The 19,936-nt window shown below is 49.4% G+C and overlaps 1 protein-coding gene across 1 annotated transcript; it reads right to left on the bottom strand.

Moving 5' to 3' along the window:
* Positions 1 to 3,096: 3,096 nt before the first annotated feature.
* On the bottom strand, positions 3,097 to 19,178 carry LOC124647751 (wall-associated receptor kinase 2-like). Its single transcript, XM_047187638.1, has 7 exons — positions 18,675 to 19,178; positions 11,694 to 11,715; positions 6,227 to 7,165; positions 5,633 to 5,773; positions 4,546 to 5,394; positions 4,411 to 4,431; positions 3,097 to 4,298 (listed from the first exon to the last, which is right to left on the bottom strand). Exons 1-7 carry the CDS (start codon positions 19,176 to 19,178, stop codon positions 3,097 to 3,099), a joined length of 3,678 nt encoding a protein of 1,225 aa, XP_047043594.1.
* Between the last annotated feature and the right edge of the window lie 758 nt (positions 19,179 to 19,936).

Below are 19,936 nucleotides of genomic sequence, written 5' to 3'. Positions count from 1 at the left end.
GCGGCTTGGAAACGGGAGGATTGGGGGATTCGATCTTTCATAGTACACAAAGCGCTCTTTGATCATTTACCGCTAAAAAATGTGCCCACCTATATCAAAAATAAATGTTCATGTAGTTTAAAAAGTATCCACATATATTAAAACAGAATTGCTAGAAATCAGGCGCCTGAGTCACCTACTTAACTGCATCAGAATTCGTGCAGTCTAGCTATTTTGCTGTTGGACATCATTTTTCTACACCGACGGTGCACATAGAGTTCTTGGCCGCGGCCCCTAGATATTGCTTTGTTGTGGGCTGTTGCGTTTTGATGGGCTGCTTTGCTTCTTTTCTGAGCCTTTGTAGCACGTGGCGTTTAACTTTTTTTTTGTCTGTTGCATTTTTCCGTGCTTCGCCGTTGTTCTTTGCAAAAAGGAAAATAGCGACATATATGTTGTAGCTGAGACAAATGTTCCGGGTCACATTATGATTCACGCTAGTTTAGAGTTATAAACCGAGATTCTTTTCAGTTCCGATTTTTTAGTTGCATGTGGATCGCAACTGAGATTTTGCCAGTTGCATGTGTGTTACAACTGGGATTTTTTTCCTAATTGCATTTGGGTCGCAACTGAGATTGCGAGTTGCATGTGAGTCCCAACTAAAATTTTGCCGGTTGCATAAGGGTTAGAACTGAGATTTTTTCAGTTTCATGTGGATCGCAACTGAGATTTTTCCAGCTACATATGGGTCGCAACTGAGTTTTTTCTAGTTGCATATGGGTCCCAACTTAATTTTTCTGAGATGCGTCTGGATCGCAACTGAGATTTTTTTCAATTTCATGTGGGTCGCAACTAAGATTTTTCTAGTTGGAACTGAGTTTTTCCTAGCTGTATATGGGCCACAACTAAAATTTCACAGTTGTATGTGGGCCGCAACTGATATTTTTAGGCCCATGTAGATTACAATTCTTTCTTGTTGCACGTGGATTACAACTAAATTTTTTCCAGTTGCATATAGGTCGCAACTGAGATTATCTCGGTTGCATGTGGGCCGTAACTAAGATTTTTACCGTTACATGTAGGTTGGAATTGCGACTTTTGTTGCTTGAGTTGTAATTAAGATTTTTCTAGTTACATACGGGTTGTTGTAAATGAGACTTTTTGTTGCACATGGGTGTAGCTAATATTTTTCTCCAAATAGTTGTAACTTGGATTTTCTAGTTTTTTTACGAGGGTTGTGGATTGTAACTGAGATATTTCTAGTTGCGCGTGTGTTGCAAATAATTTTTTCGGTAAGATGAGTTGCAACTGGTTCCAGTGAAAGAAGTGAGTACGGAGCTTTGTAGTTTTTTCTCTTATTCTCTGCAAACGTAACAAGCGAATCATGGTCCTCACTTACTAAAAAAGATTGTGACTGTTTCCGTGGCATCCTTCTAGTGCTTTATATGTAGACAACAAGCAAATACCGAGTCAGCTGTCGGGTGACTGAGATTTAGTAAATCTCAGTCGCCTGATCACTAGCTGTGCCCATATTAAAAATGTTCTTACATCTGACAAAGATGTTTATATTTTGAGAAAAATGTTCAAGTTTTTTGAGAAATGCTCAAATGTTTTTATGTGCGTAAATAATAATATTTATTATTGTATTTTCCAAGAACAGAGAACGAAGTAGTAACATCAAAATAAATAAAATGAAAGGAACAGTCAAGAAAAAAACATTGAGTCCCATCGGCTGGCCCATGTCAATGTAGAATCCTACCAATCGCCCTATGGAAAGCGACGTGGCCTCCAGAGGGGCCGTCATAGGAGAGAACCTCTGTTCTACCGCCGCCGGTACCCCTCGCCTCCGGTGGCCTGCCAGCCGCCATCGAGCCGTCCTCTCCGTTCTCTGGACACGGGTGGGGAGGCTCCTGTTAAATCAGCACACGCGCTGGATGGCGGACTGCTCTGCAGCCTGACGAAATGGAGAGCGCGGGCCGGGGCGCCCGGCAAGTGCTCGACGAAATGCCAGAAACTCTTGTGCAGCACCGTGTCACTCAAGTCCAGGAATTCGTGGGACTTGGCGTCGAGAACGGGGAGTTCAGGCAAGAATTGAGCTCAGATGTGATGCCTGACATAAACTACCTGCACACTCCGATTCCAGGTATGTTACCTGTCTATCGGTTCCTAACACTTCTTGGCTTGTGTTTGCATTTTTCCATCCTGACATTGCTTGAACACGTGCATTTTGGGTGTGATCTGCACTAGCTGAACAAAAATTTGAAAATATCTGTGAGTTGGTACAAAAGTACCAAGATGGTTAAATCGTCTGATAGCAACTTTAATCGTCGTGCTGCTTCTCCTGCCCTGAAAATGTCTGCCATCCCACTCGCTCGGCCTGTTAAGCGACCAAATGCTGGAGTCCATGCCATGTGCTTTTGAGGACTGCATTTTCTCTTGCTAGTGACAATGTCCGCAGTTTAATCAAATAAGCAGACAAAACATGACATGATGCCTTAACTTTTCTCATCACATGTTGATTGATGCAGAATTTCCTTTGTGTCCTTTGGTCTTTGTTTGATAGAATGACCAGGCAGCATAGGCTCCGATATAGACAACAAGAACAGGGATGGCTAGACAGATGAGATGTCTCCCACTCCCTCGTGCTGCCTGCTGCCCAGGTGGCCAAGCATGTTTAGCAAAATGGACATGTGCATTGGCCAGAGTAGCAACTTTTTGTTGTGTATCATCATTGGAAGAAGCATTATTTGTCCAGAGGATCCAATTGCTGGATCAGAGGACACAGCCCTGCTGCATCTGCCAATTTGACCATGGGCTTTTGTATCCCGGCTGCGAATGCAGAAGAAAATGACCAGTTGCAAGATTGCAAAGGCAAATACTACAGCAACCAACGTTAATACATAGATGGAAGTTCCTAGCTGGTGTGAGTTTCCAACTATTCGAAATAGAGAAATCCTCTTCAACAGTTCAACTAGTTAGCTGGTCATTTCTCTACACAAATGTGGAAATAAAATGAACTAGAATACAACAAATCTGCAAGCAAATGAAATGGATTAGAGGCACCGTTGATCGTACACAAATCTCCCAAATTAATCATGTTCAATACATAAGTAAACATGACTATCGTGGGTATGTTGCTGAAATCTCAAACTCTTTCTCCATACTATATTGTCTGGTAGACTCCTTGTAACTTCTTCCACTTTCAGTCCATGAAAAATCTATTGATGGACCAACTTTCTCAGATTTTGTCACGGCCACATCACCTAGATGTTTGGGTGATTGAACACTTTCCAGTGCCAACTCTACCTGCCTCATGGTTGGACGACCCTCTCCTGTTAGTTTTATGCATGCTACTGCAATCGCAGCCACTTCATCGACTTCTTTGCCTCCCTCTTCTATAACTTGTGGGTCTAATATTTGTGATAGTTTTCCTTCTGCAAACAAGGCAGAAAAATGTGCAACAAGGCCATCACCTTCAGATGACATATATAAAAATGGCTTTTGTCTAGTCAGCATTTCGACAAGCATGACACCGAAGCCATAAACATCACTTTTCTCGGTCAGCCTTCCAGTGTAGAAGTACATAGGGTCCATATATCCTATTGTTCCTTGCACCATTGTTGTCAACCCTGATTTATCCACAGGAACATATCTGGAAGCTCCGAAATCGGCTACCTTTGCTGTCAGAGTGTCATCCAAAAGTATGTTAACTGACTTGATATCTCGATGTATGATAGGTATTGAAGCTGTCGAGTGAAGATATGCTATAGATTTAGATGTTTCAATTGCTATCCTTAACCTATCATCCCATGAAAGTGATTTTGGTCCTTGGACATGAAGATGACCATGAAGGGTACCATTGGATATGAACTCATAAACCAACATTGGCACTTCTGTTTCAAGACAGCAACCATAGAGTTTCACCACATTTCTATGGTTGATTTGTGATAGAATGGCAACCTCATTGATAAACTCATCAATCTCCTTCTGAATCACCTTCTTTGGTTTCTTGATGGCTACGACATGGAGATCCGACAAAATTCCTTTATATACGGTACCATGTCCTCCTCCACCAAGTTCACGGGCTTTATCAAAATTGTTTGTCGCCTTCTTCAACTCTTCTAAGGATATGATCATTCTTTCTGAAATATCAGCCTTCTGGGATACCAATTGTTGCAGCAACTGTCCGCGGTTCTGCTCAAAGAACTTGCGCTTCATCATTTTTTCTCTATGATATTTCAGCTTTTTGGAAACGAGGATTGCCATCAGAACAAAAAGTACAATGCCAGCCCCACTAGTAACTCCTATAACTGCGCTCAAACCTGAGAGAATGTATATTACAGAAATTATGAGAAAGCCAAGTCTGAGTAGTAAATCAGAACACCAGTAAGTTCATATATACTCGCGGGAGATAGAAGCTGTAGCAGTGATCACCTTTAAAATACTTGCGGCCACCTGCAGAGATAAACAAAGAGTATGAACTGCCGTAATTACATACATATATATACTAGAGAAACAGCTAGGGAAAATTAACTACTGACACATGTATACGTTTAAGGGCATCCTAACCTTTGCATCCGTCGACGTGGTAGGGATTCCCGGTGTAACCTTCTGCACAGTGGCACGTATAGCCTCTGATCCTTTGTTTACAGAGGCTGTTCTTTCTACTACAGATGCCAGGACACTTAAGATACTGCTGCTGCGAGCTCAAGTTGGCTGGTGGCCGTGAGCCAGCGGCGGACTGTAACTGCATGACCTCCCAGTCTAGAACAACGGGAATGTCCAGGCTGGGAGTGTGGTGCGGCAGCTCGGTGGACACACGACGCTTGCGGAACCACCCCTCCTCTGCGATGAGTGCATACGAGTGCGGCGATCTGTCATCCCAGGCACTGTTGGAGTCCATCCAACTGATCCAGAATTCCTTGGGCCAGCCATCCCTCGACATGGAGATGCGTGCCTGGCAGCAGCCAGTTCCATAACAGTACTGGTCATCGTCTTCGTCATGGTCGACGATGTAGGTGCCATCCTGGTTTGAGGGGCAGAATGAGGAGCAGCCGCTGAGGATTGCTGGTTTCCCGGTGCCCAACAGACCCGCCTGTACTCCGCACCCCATCAGAATGAGCTCATTACTGGTCGACAGTGAGTAGGGCCACTCATCCCAAAGGCTGAATTCTATGGAACCCCCATCCGTGCCGTAGCGACCACCGTACATATCAAGAACTAGGCCAGTGTTGATGACGCGCACAGTGTTGTTGAGCAGGGAGATGTCAACGACTTGGAAGTTGCCGAGCATCAGCCGTGGGGCGTGGTGGTTGCTTGTGTCGCAGGTGAGGTTGAACCCTGGCAAGTAGCATCCGAGAGGGCCTATGCCGAATGGGTATGGCAGGGTCATGTTGCCGCAGGACGTGATGCATTTACCTGCAGGGGCATGCAAAAACCACCTTAGTTATTCATTGTATCCATCACAATCAAAGCAAAAGCTAACTATACCTTCGATTCAAAAGGTAGATGCTATTTGAATTATTTTTCCAGTAAAAGGTTTTTAAATCATTGAGTGTATGAACCTATGAAATCAAAAGTGACAGCATCTAAAACACCCAACATATATTTTTAAGCAGCAAAAGTAATCTATTTGCAGTGGTAGTACATCGCTTGCCTGTGAGGAAAGGGAAGCAGCCTCCAGGAGTGTAGGGGTCGCCCTGGGTACCCCATGGGCACTCGCACCTATATAATCCATCTGTATTGGTACATTCGCCGAAGCACTCATTTCTTTCTGAATCCCCACACTCATTGATGTCTGCATGTATATAATATAAATTCTACATGTAAAGTCACACAGCATATATAGCATGTCCAAATTATAATACTCCCTCAGTTTCATATTAGTTGTCGCCATATTAGTTGTAGCTGAGTTGGATGTATTTAGACATATTTTGTGTATGGATACATCCGACGACAACTAATATGGAATGGAAGGACTAGCAAAGGACTTAACTAGTATGCCAAATTTATTTTGAGTGCATTAACCATGTCCTAGGCACACATATCCTCAAAAATCCATGAATTCGTTAGTTTCGGGTATATGATCGATGAAGTGGCTCAGATTAGTAAACCAAAGGTATGATTGATGATTTAATTTGTGAATCTTAAATCCTAGGCTTAACTGGATCAAATTAAGTACTGTGTACGTACATATACAATCTTGTTAAAAAAAGTACGTGTATATAGTTGTGAGGAAAAACGATGGAACCTTGACAGCCGTTGGATATGTAGGGATTGCCCTCGTAACCGTTCTTGCATGAGCAGGTGTAGCCCCATCTTTCACCTCTTGTGCAGTCAGAGTGGTTGCTCCTGCAAACTGTGCGGGCCACATCCTCAGGGCACTCCCAGCTGGGCGACAAGGAAGGGCCTTGTTGGCCAACGATGACCTCCCAATCGAGCCAAAAGGGAACCTCCATGGGCGCGGCGGCGCGGTAGTCCTTGGACAAGAGCTGGCGTGAGATGCTCATGGGCGCGAACCAGCCGTCCCTGGCGACGAAGACGCGGGCGGGCAGCTCCCTGGCCGCGCTGCGGTTCCACCCGAAGGAGTCGAGCTCCACGTCGTAGGAGGTGATGGGGGCCAGCTCGCCTGATCCAGCAAGCACCTCGCGGTTCACGACGATGGGCGCTTGGCAGCAGCCTATGCCGGAGCAGAGCATGCTGCTCTTCAGCCTCGATGGCATGTACATGTGTTCTTGGTCGACGCCATCGGGGCAGAAGGAGGAGCAGCCGCTCATGGTGACGTTGCCGTTCCTCAGCGTCGCCCGCACGTTGCAGCCTACGAGGACGAGCTGGTTCCCGCCTGACAGCGAGAAGGGACTGTCGTCGGCAAGCCCCATGCCGGCACCAAATGTGCCGAGGCCGCGGCCGTCAGTTTGGATATCCCCGGTGTAAACCACGGTCAATCTGGGAAAGCTGGGGCTGATGTGCTCAGCGACTTGGAAGGTTCCGTTGCCGAGGAGGAGCCGTCCATGGTCGCAGCTCAGGTTGAACCCCGGTGAGTGGTAGCAGTAGGATGGGCCCATGCCGAACGGGTACGGCACGCTCATGTTGCCACACCTGGTGTTGCAGCCCGGCATCCCTACTGCCGGAGCCGGAGCTGCTGCTCCAGCTGCGGACGATGTTAGCAGCAGCAGCAGTGCCGCTGCCACTGCAGCAGAGAGTAAGATGGGTGTGCAGTCATGTGCCATTAATTGATCTAAAGCTAGCTAGTACGCCACCACACTATACATATAAGGTTGAGCATTGCGCGTCGTAGTTTCATACATCACCCAACCCAACCCTCCCACACGCGGCAAGCTAATTAAAATACAGCGCTAATGACTCACGCATGCAGCATGCATGTGTAATTTAGCTGGGTATAAAGTGATAGTACTCACAACAACTGATGGGTCTTGATCTACGCAACTAGGTTAATCAATTGATCATAGCAAATGGTAGGGCATTAGCTGGCGTGCGTGCGAAGATTCCTTGCGGGATTAGAAAAAAATCACTCCACAACGCTGTATGTGTGGCGTCTAATACCATATGGCTACGCCTAGATATTGCAGAGCATCACATATTTCAACAATTCCAACTGTTTATCGGATGGACATACCGTTTGCAACAATCCTACAAAAATTGGATACAACAATTTCAACAACGTTGTCGTCAGTACTGTGCGAAGGAAATGCCTATATTATCACCTGGTAATTTCCCACAATCCAACTTGTGGAAACATGTTCACATATCTAGTTTGGATGTCTTTGTCGCTAACAAACACAATGGTGCAAACATACCATAAATTGGATACCTGGGAATGGAGGAATTAAGAAACTTCATCCATGGTTATCTTCTGATGGTCGATCAAGATGCGTGCTGTCTAATATTCAATGTTGCCCCTCCATTCTTTTGGGAAAGCAAAACCAAAAAGCGCAGCATGCATGTGCGCGTGTTAGGTGTGGATATGAACACTGCTAGTAGTGTATAAGCGCCTATATATAAATAACATGCGTGCTTGCAGTTGAATGAATGGGAATCTTCCAGCGAAGGGTCTTCTTTTCAGAATTTTATATGCCAGGCTAATTAGTACTAATCGAGTGAAGTATAATTCGTTTTCTGGCTTCGTGGGAATAAAACCGTTCACTATGGTACGATATTTTTTCCGAACAGAGATAAATAACTTTGCCTAGTCTCTATTTCTGGTGGATGGCTAAGATTATCCCTTTAAGAACTAACTAGCCACAATGATGCATCGTATATTCAAAACTGAGAATACTGCGATATTGCACCGATGGCTCGACTTTGTACATGCCCGGTTGTGACTTCGGGTTGTCTTGAAGCGGCTCAAAACTCTGATTTTTTCTGTGTCCAAACATGCAACAGAATTTATGGCACTTAAAGAAAAGAGAACAGGAGCCGGTAATGTGCCGCTGGACCATACCTCCAAATATGCTAATACTGATGTCGCTTGTCAGGATGAAATCAGCAGTGGAGGGTTGGGTTTTATCGTTAGAAATGGTGGTGGAGCAATTGCTGCGGGTCGTGTTGCAGGTACCTGTGTGTGCCCTCCATGCTGAAGCCCAGACCCTTCTGAATGTTGTCCACTGTTTTGCAGCGATCGGATGCAACAACGTTCTCCTGAGACAGTGGTGGAGCCAAGGTGTAATGGGTGGGTACTTGGGTTCGAAACTTCAAATGAAACCAATGGATCTGCTGTTATGGTCGGTTTGACCTATACACGCAGGAAGCCCACTAGTGGCTAGTTATGGGCTTAGCCCAAGTAAATTAGGGGCTTAGCCCAAGTAATTAGGGTTTAGAGGAGGCCGTCCTCCTATATAAACACTTGTATCCGTTCGAGATTAATCAGACAATAATTCAGTATCATTATTGTCTCGTCTCCTGAAGGGAGACGGGAGAACCCTGCGCCGCCGCACCAACCCTAGCCGCCGCCTCCCTCCTCCGCGACGGCGCCGAGCTCTCCAACCTCTCCGCCCTCACTTCCACCCTTACAACCTCCGCCCTAGACCCGGTAGAACTCTAGTCTCTACCACTTTGGTATCAGATTGCCTAGGTCTCATGGGCTCCAACAGCACCCCCGTCGACCCCATCGCCGCCATGTCCTCCGTCGCCACCAACACCACCACCGCCACCGCCGCCGCCATGACCGGCGCCCACGCGCTGCAGGGAGCCGCCGCCGCCTCCAACGGAGACCAGGCCGCCGCCGCCCCCACGGGCCTCGACCTCCTGCCCGCTACTTTGGCGGACCTCGCCGACAGTCTCCGCGCCATCCGTTTCGAGCTCGCGGAGATCAATGCCGGCCAGCACCCGCCGCCCCCACCGGCCGCCGTTCCGCCGCCGCCCCCACCGCCCGCCGTCCCGCCGCCGCCCCCGCGCCGCCTCGCCGCCGACAACGGTCGCCCGCGTGGTGGCCGCCATCGCCTTCGCCAATTCCCACATGGATCGACGCGTCGCCCGTCTACACTCGGGACCGCGGCGCGGACGACGGCTCGGCGAGCCCGCCCACCCCTTTGGCGGTCCTGGCGGGTTTGCGGCCCCCTTCGCCGCGAGCACGTCCTTCAACCCGCGCCGCCAGGAGGGCGCCCCCGAGGTCCCGCCTCTGGCACAACAGCCGCCCCGCTTCACCAAGCTGTAGTTCGCCACCTATGACGGCGCCACCGATCCCCCGAACCGGGCCGAACCGGTGTGAGCGGTTCTTTCGGGGGCGGCGGACGCTCGGCGCCGACCGCACGTGGATCGCCTCCTATCACCTACGGGCGCCGCGCGGACTTGGTACTACGCCCTCGAGCAGGACGAGCGCGGGATGCCGTCCCGGGAGCGCTTCCGCGACCCGTGCCTCCGGCGGTTTGGGCCGACCCTACGCGGAAGCCGCCTCGCCGAGCCGGGACGCCTCGCCTTCACCACCACGGTCCGGGACTTCGCCGACCGTTTTCGGGCGCTCGCGTGCCATGCCCCGGGCGTCTCGGCGCGGCGGCGCGCCGATCTCTTCGTCGGCGGCCTCCCCGACTACATCCGCGTCGACGTCGAGATGCGCGAGCCTCGCGGACCTGCGGACGGCCATGTACTACGCACGGGCCTACGAGCGGCGCGCCGTCGCCATGCGGCAGGTCTACGCGCAACGTGGCGGCGCTCGTCCCGCGCTCCGACCCGCCCCGACGCCCACCGCCCCGCCGCGCCCCGCGCCGGCCGGCCGCTCCCGCGGGCCCTCCCGCGCCGACTCGCCCCTTCAAGCGGCCGACGGCGCGCGGAGCGGCTCGAGCGGCGCCGCCGTGGGCCGTGCTTCAACCGCGACGAGAAGTACGCGCCGGGCCACACGTGCGCCCGCCTCTTCTACTCGGAGACCGTCGACGACGCCGACGTGGAGGCCCTCACCGCCGAGCTCGCGGCCGCCACCGTCACTGAGGCCGGTGTCACGACCTACGCGCCGGTCGACGCGTCCGCCTTCGTCGTCTCTCTTCATGCTATGGCGGGCATCAAGACGGCAAAGACGATGTCGCTCCCGGTGACGATCAATGGGGAGCGTCTCACCGCGCCGGTGGACACGGGCTCGACGCACAACTTCCTATCCAACACCGCCTTGCGCCGCCTCGCTCTCCGGCCCGGCGGGATCGGAGAAGTACGGCGTCACCGTCGCCAACGGCGACCGTCTTACGTGCCGGGCGTGGCGCGACGAGGTTCCCATGCTCGTAGGCGACGAGCCATTCTCCATCGACTGCGTCGGCATCGACTTGGGCTGCTACGACTTCATCCTCGGCCTCGACTTCCTGAGCACCTTAGGCCCCATCCTTTGGGACCTCGACGTGCTGTCCCTCATCTTCTGGCGCGAGGGCGGCCGCCGTGTTCACTGGACGGGCTTGGGCAGCACTGGCGCATCCCCGCAGCTCCACCTGATGGCCGCCGCGCTTGACGAGGCGCACCCGCTCCTGGTCGACTTATCGCGGCGAAGCACGGCGACCTCTTCGACGAGCCGCGGGGCCTCCCTCCCTCGCGGCCCCGTGACCACCGCATACACCTGTCGCCGAACACGGCGCCCGACGCTGTGCGGCCGTACCGGTACCCCCAGCTGCAGAAGGACGAGCTCGAGCGCCAGGTGGCGGTCATGCTAGCACAGGGCATCATCCGGATTTCGACGTCGCCGTTCTGCGCCACCGTGCTCCCTGTGTGCAAGACCGACGGCATGTGGCGCTTCTGCATCGACTTTCGCGCCCTCAACACCGTCACGTCCAAGGACAAGTTCCCCATCCCCGTCGTGGATGAGCTCCTGGACGAGCTGCATGGCGCGCGCTTCTTCACCAAGCTCGACTTGCGCTCGGGCTATCATCAGGTGCACATGCACCTGGACGACATCGCCAAGACGGCGTTCCGCACTCACCATGGCCACTACGAGTTTTTGGTGATGCCGTTCGGCCTCTCCAACGCGCCGGCGACCTTCCGAGCCCCGATGAACGACGTGCTCAGCCCCTACTTACGACGCTTTGTGCTTGTTTTCTTTGATGATATTTTGATCTACAGCGCATCCTGGGCGGAGCACCTGCAGCACGTGGCCATCATCTTCAACGAGCTTCGAGCGCATCGTCTTCATCTCAAGCGCTTGATGGCGTGTATTTCACACGTTCGTTGGGCAACCCCAAGAGGAAGGTATGATGCGCACAGCAGCAAGTTTTCCCTCAGAAAGAAACCAAGGTTTATCGAACCAGGAGGAGCCAAGAAGCACGTTGAAGGTTGATGGTGGCGAGATGTAGTGCGGCGCGACACCGGGGATTCCGGCGCCAACGTGGAACCCGCACAACACAACCAAAGTACTTTGCCCCAACGAAACGAGTGAGGTTGTCAATCTCACCGGCTTGCTCTGTAACAAAGGATTAACCGTATTGTGTGGAAGATGATTGTTTGCAGAGAAAACAGTAAAAACAAGTATTGCGATAGATTGTATTTCGATAAAGAGAATTGGACCGGGGTCCACGAGTTCACTAGAGGTGTCTCTCCCATAAGACGAACAGGCATGTTGGGTGAACAAATTACGGTTGGGCAATTGACAAATAAAGAGAGCATGACAATGCACATACATATCATGATGAGTATAGTGAGATTTAATTGGGCATTACGACAAAGTACATAGACCGCCATCCAACCGCATCTATGCCTAAAAAGTCCACCTTCGGGTTATCATCCGAACCCCTCCGGTATTAAGTTGCAAACAACGAGACAATTGCATTAAGTATGGTGCGTAATGTAATCAACAACTACATCCTTAGACATAGCATCAATGTTTTATCCCTAGTGGCAACGAGCACAACACAACCTTAGAACTTTACGTCACTTGTCCCGGTGTCAATGCGGGCATGAACCCACTATCGAGCATAAGTACTCCCTCTTGGAGTTAAAAGCATCTACTTGGCCGAGCATCTACTAATAACGGAGAGCATGCAAGATCATAAACAACACATAAGCATAACTTTGATAATCAACATAACAAGTATTCTCTATTCATCGGATCCCAACAAACGCAACATATAGAATTACATATAGATGATCTTGATCATGATAGGCAGCTCACAAGATCCGACAATGATAGCACAATGGGGAGAAGACAACCATCTAGCTACTGCTATGGACCCATAGTCCGGGGGTAGACTACTCACTCATCACTCCGGAGGCGACCATGGCGGTGTAGAGTCCTCCGGGAGATGAATCCCCTCTCCGGCGGGGTGCGGAGGCGATCTCCGGGATCCCCCGAGATGGGATCGGCGGCGACGGCGTCTCGGTAATGTTTTCCGTATCGTGGCTCTCGGTGCCGGGGGTTTCGTCACGGAGGCTATTTGTAGGCGGAAGGGCGAGGTCAAGAGGCGGCACGGGGGCCCAAACCACGGGCCGGCGCGGCCGGGGGTGGGGCCGCGCCGCCCTAGGGTTTGGCCACCCCGTGGCCCCTCTTCGTCTCTCCTTCGGACTTACGGAAGCTTCGTGAGAAAATAGGCCTCCGGGCTTTTATTTCGTCCAATTCCGAGAATATTTCTTTACTAGGATTTACGAAACCAAAAACAGAGAAAACGACAAGCGGCACTTCGGCATCTTGTTAATAGGTTAGTTCCGGAAAATGCACGAATATGATATAAAGTGTGCATAAAACATGTAGATAACATCAATAATGTGGCATGGAACACAAGAAATTATCGATACGTTGGAGACGTATCGGCATCCCCAAGCTTAGTTACTGCTCGTCCCGAGCAGGTAAAACGATAACAAAGATAATTTACGGAGTGACATGCCATCATAAACTTGATCATACTATTTGTAAAGCATATGTAGAGAATGCAGCGATCAAAACAATGTGTATGACATGAGTAAACAACTGAATCATAAAGCAAAGACTTTTCATGAATAGCATTTCAAGACAAGCATCAATAAGTCTTGCATAAGAGTTAACTCATAAAGCAATAATTCAAAGTAAAGGTATTGAAACAACACAAAAGAAGATTAAGTTTCAGCGGTTGCTTTCAACTTGTAACATGTATATCTCATGGATATTGTCAACATAGAGTAATATAATAAGTGCAATAAGCAAGTATGTAAGAATCAATGCACAGTTCACACAAGTGTTTGCTTCTTGAGGTGGAGAGAAATAGGTGAACCGACTCAACATAAAAGTAAAAAGAATGGTCCTCATAGAGGAAAAGCATCGATTGCTATATTTGTGCTAGAGCTTTGATTTTGAAAACATGAAACAATTTTGTCAACGGTAGTAATAAAGCATATGCATCATGTAAATTATATCTTATAAGTTGCAAGCCTCATGCATAGTGTACTAATAGTGCTCGCACCTTGTCCTAATTAGCTTGGACTACCTGGATTATCACCGCAATACATATGCTTTAACCAAGTATCACAAAGGGGTACCTCTATGCCGCTTGTACAAAGGTCTAAGGAGAAAGCTCGCATTTGGATTTCTCGCTTTTGATTATTCTCAACTTAGACATCCATACCGGGACAACATAGACAACGGATAATGGACTCCTCTTTTAATGCTTTAAGCATTCAACAACAATTAATTCTTTTCTCATTAGAGATTTGAGGATGTTTGTCCAAAGCTGAAACTTCCACCATGGAACATGGCTTTAGTTAGCGGCCCAATGTTCTTCTCTCACAATATGCATGCTCAAACCATTCAACTCGGTGTAGATCGCCCTTACTTCGAGACAAGACGAACATGCATAGCAACTCACATGAAATTCAACAATGAGTTGATGGCGTTCCCCGATAAACATGGTTATCGCACAACAAGCAACTTAATAAGAGATAAAGTGCATAATTACATATTCAATACCACAATAGTTTTTAAGCTATTTGTCCCATGAGCTATATATTGCAAAAGTGAATGATGGAATTTTAAAGGTAGCACTCAAGCAATTTACTTTGGAATGGCGGGAAAATACCATGTAGTATAGGTAGGTATGGTGGACACAAATGGCATAGTGGTTGGCTCAAGTATTTTGGATGCATGAGAAGTATTCCCTCTCGATACAAGGTTTAGGCTAGCAAGGTTGTTTGAGGCAAACACAAGGATGAACTAGTACAGAAAAACTCACATAAAAGACATATTGAAAGCATTATAATACTCTATACCGTCTTCCTTGTTGTTCAAACTCAAAACTAGAAATTATCTAGACCTTAGAGAAACCAAATATGCAAACCAAATTTTAGCATGCTCTATGTATTTCTTCATTAATGGGTGCAAAGCATATGATGCAAGAGCTTAAACATGAGCACAACAATTGCCAAGTATCACATTACCCAAAACATTTTTAGCAATTACTACATGTATCATTTTCCAATTCCAACCATATAACAATTTAACGAAGGAGAAACTTCGCCATGAATACTATGAGTAGAAACCAAGGACATATTTGTCCATATGCTACAACGGAGTGTGTATCTCTCCCATAAAGTGAATGCTAGGATCCATTTTATTCAAACAAAACAAAAACAAAAACAAACCGACGCTCCAAGAAAAAGCACATAAGATGTGGCCGAATAAAAATGTAGTTTCAGGGGAGGAACTCGATAATTTGTTGATGAAGAAGGGGATGCCTTGGGCATCCCCAAGCTTAGACGCTTGAGTCTTCTTGATATATGCAGGGGTGAACCACCGGGTGCATCCCCAAGCTTAGAGCTTTCACTCTCCTTGATCATGTTGCATCATACTCCTCTCTTGATCCTTGAAAACTTCCTCCACACCAAACTCGAAACAACTCATTAGAGGGTTAGTGCACAATATAAATTGACATATTCAGAGGTGACACACTCATTCTTAACACTTCTGGACATTGCATAATGCTACTGGACATTAGTGGATCAAAGAAATTCATCCAACATAGCGAAAGAGGCAATGCGAAATAAAAGGCAGAATCTGTCAAAACAGAACAGTTCGTATTGACGAATTTTAAAATGGCACCAGACTTGCTCAAATGAAAATGCTCAAATTGAATGAAAGTTGCGTACATATCTGAGGATCATGCACGTAAATTGGCATAATTTTCTGAGCTTTCTGCAGGGCAGTGGGCTCAGATTCGTGACAGCAAAGAAATCTGGAACTGCGCAGTAATCCAAATCTAGTACTTACTTTTCTATCAACGGCTTAACTTGGCACAACAAAACTCAAAACTAAGATAAGGAGAGGTTGCTACAGTAGTAAACAACTTCCAAGACACAAAATAAAAACAAAGTACTGTAGGTAAAAACATGGGTTGTCTCCCATAAGCGCTTTTCTTTAACGCCTTTCAGCTAGGCGCGAAAGTGTGTATCAAGTATTATCGAAGGATGGTGCATTCTCAGCGAGGTGTGGAGTTTTCTCAACTAGGCATATTATATTAGATACATAAGTTTTAGCATCTCCCTTTTCATTAGTCTTAGGTGTGCTACTCTCATCAAACAAATTTTCAGGAACAAGCCAAGCATAGTTATTTTCTAGTGCATCATTCATAGCTAGGAGCTTACATGGTATTGGTGCTTTGATCTCCTCACCATCATCAATATTATTAGTGTATCTTATTCTATCCATATCCATCTTTTCAAGGAGACTAACAAAATTAGTAGGAGAACCAAGCATATTAAATTTAGCAAAGACCTTTCTAGCTTCTCTTGCTAGACCACCAAATTCTCTAAGAAGGGTTTCTAAAACAAAATCTTTCTTTTCCCCTTCTTCCATATCACTAAGTGTGAAAAACATATGTTGGATTATAGGATTGAGATTAACAAATTTGGTTTCCAACAAGCGAACTAAATGCGCAGCGACAATTTCACAAGTAGGCGCAAGATCTATCAAGTGTCTATCTTCAAAATTTTCAATGGTACTAACATGGTTGAAGAATTCTTCTATATTATTTCTCCCGACTATAGACCCACGTCCTACCGGTATGTTCTTTGTAGTAAAATTAAAAGGAAACATGATGAAATAAGTAAAGTGAATGCGGGTAAACTAATTTTTTTGTGTTTTTGATATAGCAAACAAGATAGCAAATAAAGTAAAACTAGCAACTAATTTTTTTGTATTTTGATTTAGTGCAGCAAACAAAGTAGTAAATAAAATAAAGCAAGACAAAAACAAAGTAAAGAGATTGAGAAGTGGAGACTCCCCTTGCGGCGTGTCTTGATCTCCCCGGCAACGGCGCCGGAAAAAGAGCTTGATGGCGTGTATTTCACACGTTCGTTGGGCAACCCCAAGAGGAAGGTATGATGCGCACAGCAGCAAGTTTTCCCTCGAAAGAAACCAAGGTTTATCGAACCGGGAGGAGCCAAGAAGCACGTTGAAGGTTGATGGCGGCGAGATGTAGTGCGGCGCGGCACCGAGGGATTCCGGCGCCAACGTGGAACCTGCACAACACAACCAAAGTACTTTGCCCCAACGAAACGGTGAGGTTGTCAATCTCACCGGCTTGCTTGTAACAAAGGATTAACCGTATTGTGTGGAAGATGATTGTTTGCGAGAGAAAACGGTAAAAACAAGTATTGCGGTAGATTGTATTTCGGTAAAGAGAATTGGACCGGGGTCCACGGTTCACTAGAGGTGTCTCTCCCATAAGACGAACGAGCATGTTGGGTGAACAAATTACAGTTGGGCAATTGACAAATAAAGAGAGCATGACAATGCACATACATATCATGATGAGTATAGTGAGATTTAATTGGGCATTACGACAAAGTACATAGACCGCCATCCAACTGCATCTATGCCTAAAAAGTCCACCTTCGAGTTATCATCCGAACCCCTCCGGTATTAAGTTGCAAACAACGAGACAATTGCATTAAGTATGGTGCGTAATGTAATCAACAACTACATCCTTAGACATAGCATCAATGTTTTATCCCTAGTGGCAACGAGCACAACACAACCTTAGAACTTTCACGTCACTTGTCCCAGGTGTCAATGCGAGGCATGAACCCACTATCGAGCATAAGTACTCCCTCTTGGAGTTAAAAGCATCTACTTGGCCGGAGCATCTACTAATAACGGAGAGCATGCAAGATCATAAACAACACATAAGCATAACTTTGATAATCAACATAACAAGTATTCTCTATTCATCGGATCCCAACAAACGCAACATATAGAATTACATATAGATGATCTTGATCATGATAGGCAGCTCACAAGATCCGACAATGATAGCACAATGGGGAGAAGACAACCATCTAGCTACTGCTATGGACCCATAGTCCGGGGGTAGACTACTCACTCATCACTCCGGAGGCGACCATGGCGGTGTAGAGTCCTCCGGGAGATGAATCCCCTCTCCGGCGAGGGTGCCGGAGGCGATCTCCGGGATCCCCGAGATGGGATCGGCGGCGACGGCGTCTCGGTAATGTTTTCCGTATCGTGGCTCTCGGTGCTGGGGGTTTCGTCACGGAGGCTATTTGTAGGCGGAAGGGCGGGTCAGAGGCGGCACGAGGGGCCCAAACCACGGGCCGGCGCGGCCGAGGGTGGGGCCGCGCCGCCCTAGGGTTTGGCCACCCCGTGGCCCCTCTTCGTCTCTCCTTCGGACTTCGGAAGCTTCGTGAGAAAATAGGCCTCCGGGCTTTTATTTCGTCCAATTCCGAGAATATTTCTTTACTAGGATTTACGAAACCAAAAACAGCGAGAAAACGACAAGCGGCACTTCGGCATCTTGTTAATAGGTTAGTTCCAGAAAATGCACGAATATGATATAAAGTGTGCATAAAACATGTAGATAACATCAATAATGTGGCATGGAACACAAGAAATTATCGATACGTTGGAGACGTATCAGCGCTCGAAGTGCTTGTTTGGCACGACCTCCGTCGCGTACTTGGGCCACGTCATCTCCGCCGCCGGTGTCGCGATGGACGCGGACAAGGTCGCCGCCGTCGCCGCCTGGCCGACGACCCAGTCGCCGCGAGCTCTTCGCGGATTTTTGGGCCTCGCGGGATACTACCGGCGGTACATCCAGGACTTCGGCCTCATCGTCGCGCCTCTCACGCGCACCGCTCGTCGCGACGCTTTCTCTCGGGACGAGGAGGCGGCCACGGCCTTCGCCGCCCTGCGGCGGGCACTCACGACGGGCCCCGTTCTTCGGATGCCGGACTTCGACGAGCCGTTTGTGGTGGACTGCGACGCCTCCGGCATCGGCTTCGGCGCCGTCCTTCACCGGGGCGAGGGGCCACTCGCTTTCTTCGGCCGCCCCTTCGCCGCGCGCCACCACAAGCTCGCCGCATATGAGCGCGAGGCGATCGGGCTGGTCCGAGGCGGTGCGCCACGCGGCGGGCGTATCTTTGGGGCCGGACGTTCCGTGTGCGCACGGACCACTACGGCTCTGAAGTTCTTGCTGGATCGGCGCCTCTCCACGGTGCCGCAGAATCGGTGGATCGGCAAGCTCTTCGGCTTCGACTTCACCGTCAAGTACCGCCCCGGCCGCCTCAACACAGTCGCCGACGCCCTGTCCCGCCGCGACATCGACGACGCCGCGGACGCGCCCACGGTCGGTGCGGCCCTCTGCATCCACTCCGGGCCATCTTTCGCCTTCATCGATGAGGTTCGCCGCGCTACTACCGAGGCCGCGGATGCGCGGCGAGCTGCGCCGGCGCCCGGCCGACGGCGAGCTGGCCGCGCCATGGCGCCCGGACGAGGGACTCCTCCTCCATGGGCGCCGCATCTTTGTGCCGGATCATGGAGACCTGCGCCACCGAGGCCTTGTCCTTGGCGCATTCACGCAGGTCATGAGGGCGTCCGGTAGACCCCGCACCGTCTCCGCGCTGATTTTTACATTCCGGGGGATGGCGTCCTGGTGCGAGAGCGGGTGCGGCGTGTGTCACATGCCGGCGGAACAAGACGGAAACGCTCCGTCCGGCGGAGCTTACTGCAGCCGCCGGACGTGCCGTCCCGGTGTGGGCGGACATCTCCATGGACTTCATCGAGGGGCTGCCGAAGGTTGGCGGCAAGTCCGTCATCCTCACGGTGGTCGACCGTTTCTCCAAGTACGTGCACTTCATCGCCCTCGGCCATCCCTATACGGCGGCGTCCGTGGCACGCGCCTTCTTCGACGGCATCGTTCGCCTCCACGGGTTTCCGTCCTCCATCGTCAGTGATCGTGATCCCGTGTTCACGGGTCACGTACTGGAGGGACCTCTTTGGGTTGGCGAGGCATGAAGCTCCGCATGAGCACGGAGTTTCATCCTCGGACGGACGGCCGATCCGAGGTCGTCAACAAGATCATCGCCATGTACTGCGCTGCATCACCGGGGATCGTCCACGAGCTTGGGTGGATCGGCCGGCGTGGGCCGAAGTGCTCGCTACAACACGTCCTACCACTCCGCGCTGCACACTACTCCCTTTGAGGTGGTCTACGGGAGGCCACCACCGGCGATGCTTCCCTATGCGTGCGGCACGGCCCGTGCGAGACGGCGGATGACT

The sequence above is a fragment of the Lolium rigidum genome, chromosome 1 (assembly GCF_022539505.1).
Source record: "Lolium rigidum isolate FL_2022 chromosome 1, APGP_CSIRO_Lrig_0.1, whole genome shotgun sequence".
Classification (NCBI taxonomy): domain Eukaryota; kingdom Viridiplantae; phylum Streptophyta; class Magnoliopsida; order Poales; family Poaceae; genus Lolium; species Lolium rigidum.
Note: the sequence above shows the minus strand (reverse complement) of the source record. Positions and strands in the feature narration are given on the sequence as shown.

Coding starts and splice junctions, on each gene's coding strand:
- LOC124647751 (XM_047187638.1), bottom strand. CDS start 19,178: ATGCGGCGCCCATGGAGGAGGAGTCCCTCGTCCGGGCGCCATGGCGCG. Junction 11,716..18,674: donor GCGAGTGGCCCCTCGCCCCG/GTGAAGGACGGC, acceptor TGCTTCTTGGCT/CCTCCTGGTTCGATAAACCT. Junction 7,166..11,693: donor TCCTGGTTCGATAAACCTTG/GTTTCTTTCTGA, acceptor TCTCTGCTGCAG/TGGCAGCGGCACTGCTGCTG.